The sequence below is a fragment of the Camellia sinensis genome, chromosome 9, assembly GCF_055761805.1.
Source record: "Camellia sinensis isolate YWXY chromosome 9, ASM5576180v1, whole genome shotgun sequence".
Classification (NCBI taxonomy): Eukaryota; Viridiplantae; Streptophyta; class Magnoliopsida; order Ericales; family Theaceae; genus Camellia; species Camellia sinensis.
The window spans coordinates 92670218-92678610 of NC_138969.1; the positions used below are offsets into that span (position 1 = coordinate 92670218).

An 8393-nucleotide genomic window follows, 5' to 3' on the forward strand; every position below is an offset into this window, starting at 1 on the left:
TTTGATTCACAAGACTAATAGTAAGGTATTAACAATCCTATCAAATTAGTGTGGTATTCACTATCCAATTTGATTAATAGGATAAACTATCAATGGGATTAATAATCCCACCCCTACCCCATTACTAATAATCCTACAATTTTGTTGGTTTAATTATCCATTGGATTAATAATCCTAAACCAAAATGTTAAAACAAACATAGGATAATTGGACCCACGGATTAATAATCTCAATCCCATGCTCTAATCCATCCAATCAAACGTGCCCTAAGAGTTTTAAACAAGGCATTAATGATCCTAATTGAGGAATGCTTTGATTTATTTTATTATTATGCTCTATTTGGTTCACTAAAATGAGATGGAATTGAATAAAATGACCATTCATTTGGTTCTTCTATGGAATGATCATTTCCTTATAATGGTGAATGATAATTCCATTTGCAATACATTTTTTATACTAATATTTTTAGTCAAACCAAACATGGGAATAAAATTTTTGATAGAATAATCATTCAATTCCACTTCATTCCAGTAAATCAAACACAACCTAAGAATTTTAAACAAGGCATTAATGATCCTAATTGAGGAATATCTTGAGATTTTTTTTTGTTGTGCTTGATTTTCTAACAATTAGGGTAGATTGATTATGAAGCAACCTTCCGTCATGTCATGGCCTCATATATTTTTTTCTCTTCACCCTCTTCAGGGCTGGTAATGGCGGGATTGCCGTTGGATTACACTTGTCATGTTGAGTTGCACAACATCCAAACTGTGTTGTAAACAAGCTTGTTCTTCATATTCAACACAGTGCAAAACCCAGAACCAATCCATTCAACCTCAAATAACAAATTGACTGAACTAAAAACCATAGAACAATCCAAACACAAGTTCTTTTTTTTTTTTTTTTTTTTTTTAAATTTCACATCCATACACACCTCTTGTTTCATGCTTTTTCCTACTAGTTCACTTTCAAGGTAACATAAAAAGTAACCTAATGTGCAGACAATTGTGCTTTTCCTTAACAGTAGCTTAACCTAATTAGGCAAAAGCAATCCCTGTACATTTTCTTAATGACTATTGTCACTTAAGTAAACATCAACTCATTCTCAGAATCTTGTAAAGCAAATTTCTTGGTAGAATCATTGTTTAACTCAACTATAATGTACCCATCTTCACTCAAGATTATTAACTGACAGGTGTCATTTAACAGGTCAAAAGCTGAAAAGTTCAAAATGGGAGTTTTCAATGCCAACAAAAAGCAGATCTTTGAATGATATCAAATTTTCAACCCATCCATGGACACATCACACCATTCGGTCCCAACCCATCAGTAGTACAGCATCATAGATGATCCTACTAGTGAAGTTGTCTCTTTGAAATGAATAGGGAACATCAATGCCCATGCAATTAATACCAAAAGTAAGAGGCGGCACAAAAGTTAAAAGTGATTTAACTTGGGTGATTAGGACCAGTGATTCAATTAAATCCTACACATGCCCAATAATACTCTAGACACATAATTTTGCACAGAATGTTATGTTAATACAGCATTGGAAGCTTTTTTTCGTGGGGCCAAAACAATTTCAGCAACACAACCTTATTGAAACATGCCCTTGCAAATCTTATCCAATGACACAAATTAAGCCCAAGTATAGCCTTATAAATACCATCCGAAGGGTGTGTCACAGCTCATCCACAACCCTGCCTTCCCCTTCAAACGCCCTCTTCTTCCTTAGCTCTTAGTCTCACAATCTTTTGAACAATAAAATGGCAAACGCTCGCATCGCAAGGTTTGTCACTGAGTTAGCACCGCCAGAGTTCGTGAGTGTCATGAAACACAGAGCATCAAAGATGTTAGATACAATCAACGAAGAAGAAAGAGATATCGGCTCAAATGATTCTCTTTCTTTGTCTCCAAAGAGTTCATCATCATCTTCATCTTCCACCCCTACTTCTGCTTCACCTTCCAATATAACCAATTCTATGTACTTTTTAAAAGAGGTACAAAGATCAGTTTCAATATTTTCCCACTAAGTCGTTGCATCCAAAGGGGTTTCCCCCAAAGCAATTGAAGTTGCACTTTTTTCTCACTCAATTGCTAGGTTTTTAATCCCCGAGTCAGAATCTTGAATCAAAAGGACATGGCTTGATGAGCCTAGATGGAAATCTACTGTTTTTGTACAAACAATAATAATATCATGGCATGAGAGACTAGCTAGCTGTAATTTTTCTATATTGTATTCCTAGAAGTTTTCTATAACTATTGAATTTGAGTTAAGGCCTTGACATGCACACTATTGTTGTCTCAATTTAGTTGATTTCTTATCAAGATGATATCAATAACTCAATTAGAGTGTCCAAGACCAAACAGCAGAACAAAATCCACAATCATATATTTGTTATATATATGTTTGTATATACATATATAGATGCCAAGAAATCAAAAAATTGGGTAAACCTGTTGCAAGTGCAGCTAAGGCCGCTACACAAGCAAGTCACAACTTCCATTTTATTGCTGCAACACTTTGACAGTAGCAACACCTTCAAAGAAATTACAACCTAAACTGGTGCCAGTTGTCTAATGGTGGAATACCACAATGAATGTAGGTTTAAACTATCAGCCAGCATACACATCCTGGAATGGAGGTCAACATTCTAATGCAGAATGCTCAACATAGAAGGCATGAATTCAATTATTTAAGATGAATTACATGAATATACTTCTCCAATCACCTCTACATGAAGCCAATCTGCTACTAAATATGAAAACAGAATTATGAATGAGTATATTCGAGAATGGGTAGGAATAGTAGCGATAGAAGATAAATTAAGAGAGAATAGATTGAGATGGTTTGGTCATATACAGCGGAGACCAACAGAGGCAGTAGTGAAGAGATGCGATACAGTGATGATAAATGATAGTGTTAGGGGAAGGAGTAGACCTAGATTGACGTGGATTAGTGTAGTAAATAGAGACATGAATCTCTTTAATTTGACTAACGAAATGGCCTTGAATAGAGTCAAATGGAGAAGAATGATTTGTTAACATATATTAATATGTATATATATATTATATTAACACACACAGCTATACTAATATATTATATTTATATATAATGCTAGATGCCAGAGGGATGCCAAAGCACGCCTTCACTTTCGGCTGCTTTCGGCCACTTTCTAATATTTTATGTAATGTAACATAATGATGTTGTAAACAATAGCTCCTATAAATGGAGTCTCCTCTTACACTGTCAGAGACAATATATACAAGAGATTTCTTACACTCTCTTATTTCTATCATGGTATCAAAGCTATAGGTTAAAGATCTTGGTGTTCTTCGCCTTTCGGCGGGCGGCAACCTTGCCTTGACCGTCCGCCGGATCTCAACCAATTCAATCCCCTAACAACCCATTATTCATTCTCTTCATCCAATTCATTCCCAATGGATACCAAAACAACCCAAGAAGTAATTATCTTCAGATCAAAATTACCAGACATTTACATCCCAAAACAACTTCCTCTCCATTCATACTGTTTCGAAAACATTTCGCAATTCAGTTCAAAACCATGCCTCATCAATGGCTCCACTGGTAAAGTCTACACATACTCTGATGTCAAACTCACATCCCGCAAAGTCGCCGCAGGTTTCCACAACCTCGGCATTCAACAACGCGACACCATCATGCTTTTACTACCCAATTGTCCTGAATTCGTCTTCGCTTTCCTCGGCGCATCCTATCTCGGCGCAATCATAACCATGGCAAACCCATTCTTCACACCCGCCGAGACAATCAAACAAGCAAAAGCTTCAAATTCTAAGCTCATCATTACCCAATCGAGTTACACAAGTAAAGTACTCGATTACTCAAGCGAAAACAACGTGAAGATCATCTGCATCGATTCTCCTCCAGATGGGTGTTTACATTTCTCCGAATTGACTCAATCCAACGAAACCCAATTGCCAGAAGTGGCAATCGATTCAAACGAAGTCGTTGCCTTGCCATATTCATCAGGAACAACGGGTCTACCAAAAGATGTGATGTTGAGCCACAAAGGGCTCGTGACGAGCGTGGCACAGCAAGTCGATGGAGAGAATCCAAACCTGTATATTCATAGTGAAGATGTGATGATGAGTGTGTATGCCGTGAATTGTGTGTGCTGGGTGTGTGTGTTATGTTTCTCAGTCTTTTCTTTTCTTTTTTCTTTTTCTTTTCTTCATGGCTTTGTTCCTTCTCTCTCCCAAAATCTGTGTGTGTGCTTTCAACCATAAAAAAAAAAAAAAAAAAAAAAAAAAAAAAAAAAATCAAAAGATCTCTCTCGGCATCTCTCGGAAACACCCACACAGCTCACTCTCTCTGCAACTCTCTAGCTGGGTCTCTCAATCTACAACGCACATGGGTCTCTCTCTCTCTTTGAGGGGCCACTCAGTCAACTGACTTTCTCCTTTATTTTATTTATCACCATATCCTCCACCACCTTTCTTCTTTTTTTTTTTCTAAACAATATTTTTGAACAAACGAACCCACACACCATGTGCTGGTTTTACCCAAATCAATGGGCCACCCTACACCCAAATCAATGACTCTTTCATCTTTTTTTTTAATCTAATGGCTGGCACCATCATGGGTTGCTTTGAACAAAACCGTGGGCCCCATTATCTTTTATTTTATTTTATTTTATCTTTCTTTTTCCAAAAAAAAAAAAAAAAAAAAAAAAAAAAAAAAACAACATCCCTTTTCTCTCTCGAGATTTTCTTATTTTAACATCTCAGTTGGTGAGCCTCATCCCTTTTTCCATTATTTTCTTATTATTATTATTTTTCCACCACAAAAAAAAAAAAAAAAAACAAAACAAAAAAAAAAAAAAAAACAAAACAAAAATCCATTCACAACCCACTCGTTTTTCATACTCTACCATTTTTTTTTTTTTTTTTTTTTTTTTTTTTTTTTTTTTTTTTTTTTTTCACATCTTCACTCTGTGTTGAGCTGCTTTACTCCACTTCTTCACTCCCTTTGTTTCAACCTCAAATAGGTTTCTATCTTCACCCCTATTTGAGTTTGAGGGGGGGTTATACATATATCATGGTGAGCATGGTTACACACCGTGCGAACCACCCAAGCTGGTGAGCATGGTTATACACCATGGGAACCAATCAAGCCACCTCATGGCGCACTCCCTAAGTCGCCCCCTTGGTGCATCACCACAATCTGCTACAACGGTCCGACATGACCCCATAAACTGTCCCGACATTGATTCCGGTCAGCTTCTACAACGGTCCGACATGACCCCGTAAACTGTCCTGCTACACCGGTCCGGCATGACCCCGTAAACTATCTCGACATTGATTCCGGAAAGTTCAGCGGAGCAAACCCAGCAGTGTTTGGTTGAGGTTCACTGGCCACCGCACCCGTTCTCTCTCCTGTAGACTCGTTGAGGTCGGGAAAGAGGGTAAGCAGCCCGCGGGAAGACGAAGCCATTTTTTCTGGGCAACAGAGTGTTATAGAGAGTGTTACAGAGTATCTTCTCAGCAAAACCTTCTCAGCAAAACGAAGAGTTTTTCAGAGGATTTTCGCCAATTGTTTGTCTTCGCCTCTGCCTCAGCTCTGTCTTGGTTAAATAGCCGAGGCAGCCACGCGCATCGCGCGCCTCTTCTCGCCGACAAACAGGCACGCTTTTTGATGCATTCGGGCACGCCTTTTGATGGCACGCCTTTTGAGGGTGCAGGCACACCTTTTGAGGGCACGACTTTTGAGGGCTCGATATCTACATCCATGTCTATTTTTTGGGCAGCCTATATACACACTCATACAGTGTCTTTTACACACTCATACAGTGTCTTTCATACCGTGAGCATGGTTACACACCGTGCGAACCACCCAAGCTGGTGAGCATGGTTATACACCATGGGAACCAATCAAGCCACCTCATGGCGCACTCCCTAAGTCGCCCCCTTGGTGCATCACCACAATCTGCTACAACGGTCCGACATGACCCCATAAACTGTCCCGACATTGATTCCGGTCAGCTTCTACAACGGTCCGACATGACCCCGTAAACTGTCCTGCTACACCGGTCCGGCATGACCCCGTAAACTATCTCGACATTGATTCCGGTTCTCGACATTGATTCCGGTCAACTTCTACAACGGTCCAGCATGACCCCGTAAACTGTCCCGACATTGATTCCGGTTAGCTTCTACAATGGTCTGACACGACCACACAGTGTCTTCTCCAACGGTATGACACGACCATGCGAACCACCCAAACTGTTTGTTACTCTCTCCAAACTCAAGTTGGTTTATGTTTGTCCTCCTTGAGTTTGAGGGGGGCTGTTAACATATATTAATATGTATATATATATTATATTAACACACACAGCTATACTAATATATTATATTTATATATAATGCTAGATGCCAGAGGGATGCCAAAGCACGCCTTCACTTTCGGCTGCTTTCGGCCACTTTCTAATATTTTATGTAATGTAACATAATGATGTTGTAAACAATAGCTCCTATAAATGGAGTCTCCTCTTACACTGTCAGAGACAATATATACAAGAGATTTCTTACACTCTCTTATTTCTATCATGATTCATGCAGCTGACCCCATTTGATGAGACTTAAGGCTTGGCTTGGTTTGGTTTGGTTTTATTTCCTAATAGTCATACATTCCATAATATACAGCAGTCGTTATGGAATTTTTTTAGTCCAACTTAATTTGAATTTTATGATTGGACAAAAAATTTAAGTACTACCCTTTTTATTTATCCTGCTATTAGGCATGTTCCCTAACCTTGCCCTTTTTAAAAGATACATGATACAACAGTTGAACAAGACTTTAATCAGTCACAGGGATCCAATTTATTATGCCACTTCTATATTCAATAGAATATGGATTTCAGTTATAATCAACCCATATCAGCATTACCAATATAAACCCTAGGCTAATTCTATGGTATACACCCCTTAAAATGTGTGTACTATGCTCCCTAGTTATGAATCTTTGTTGTCTTGGTTATGAATCATGTCAATACTTAGTTATGAAGCTACATGGTGGTCAAATTTGTGGTGGTTGATTATGAATTACGAACCAAAGTGGCTTTAGTTATGAGATTTATGTTGGTTATGAGACTTTGTGGTGTTAGGTTATGAACCGAGGTGACCTTGGTTACGAGGCTTTTGTGGTGTTTTTGGTTATGAATCAATATGGTCTTGATAATGACACAAAGTGGTGGAAGTTACAAATCATTGTCGCTGAAATTTTGGGTGCAGACTGAATGCACCCCTTTGGGGTGTGTACCAGTAGCTTTTCCCTAAACCCTGAGAACAATCAATGCTTTAACCATACACATTCAATACATAAGGAAATATCAATTAATATGTTATAATCAATTACATCACGAAATTAATGAAAAGCTTTCATAACTATCAAAAATATTGTCCTATCTTTTCAATTATTTTGAAACAAACAATTATATTATCGCAACAATTAGGCGAGCTTTGGTGCCAATTGTTCATTAAGGTAAACATAAGACATCTTCAGACATTAGCTCTATAACTAATCTCCTTCTCTGAAAGGGGACTATTATAACGATGTTCAAGAATTATAAGTTTCATACTAAAGACTTGGGACAATTGGGGCCTTTTTTGGGCATTGAAGTGGCTAGATCATGGTTATCTCTTTGTCATAGAATAACTTATCAAGTGAGACAGGAATATTGGGATCTAAACCTATCAATACTCCTATGGATCCTAACACCAAATTCATGGTAGATTAAGTGAGTTATTACCTGACCCAGGACAATATCGTCAACTGGTGAGAAACTTGAATTATTTGACACTAGACTAGACATCTGTCTAGAAGTAACAATGGCTAGTCAAATTTCTGGATACTCTGAGGCCTCGTTTGGCAAGTGGCTTTTTTAGCCAAAAAGCCAAAAAGTCACTAAAAAAATCAAAAAGCCAACAACCCATACCAAAAAGTCAAAAATTCTATTTTCTCTCTACTTTTTGCACATCTTTTCGTAAAAAACCAAAAAGTCACCCAAACATACTAGTTTTTTTTAGCTTATATTTTAGCCAAATAGCTAAAAAGTTACTAAATTAGCCTGTTCCCAAACGAGGCCTAGAACCTCTCACTGGGATGTTGTTGTGCACATTTTGAGTTACCTTAGGAGTGCACCTAATTGTGGTCTACTACATCAAAATCATAGTGATACTCATATTAAGGGTCTATGTTGCACGGACACGGACACGGACACGGGACACGACACGGACACGCAAAAACGCAATTTTTCAAAAAATAGGGGACACGACACGCTGGGGACACGTTTAATATATATAATTTTATTTATTTATTATATGTCTAAAATAAAAATAAAATCATTAATTCT

General features: G+C 37.8%; 1 protein-coding gene across 1 annotated transcript; it reads left to right on the forward strand.

Moving 5' to 3' along the window:
* The first annotated feature begins 3315 nt into the window (after positions 1–3315).
* On the forward strand, positions 3316–4310 carry LOC114306209 (4-coumarate:CoA ligase 1). Its single transcript, XM_028251405.2, has one exon. It carries the CDS (start codon positions 3442–3444, stop codon positions 4267–4269), a length of 828 nt encoding a protein of 275 aa, XP_028107206.2. The 5' UTR covers positions 3316–3441; the 3' UTR covers positions 4270–4310.
* The last annotated feature ends 4083 nt before the right edge of the window (positions 4311–8393 follow it).

What these genes read in the sequence shown, in the direction of transcription:
- LOC114306209 (XM_028251405.2), top strand. Translation starts at nt 3,442, where the DNA reads ATGGATACCAAAACAACCCAAGAAGTAATTATCTTCAGATCAAAATTA.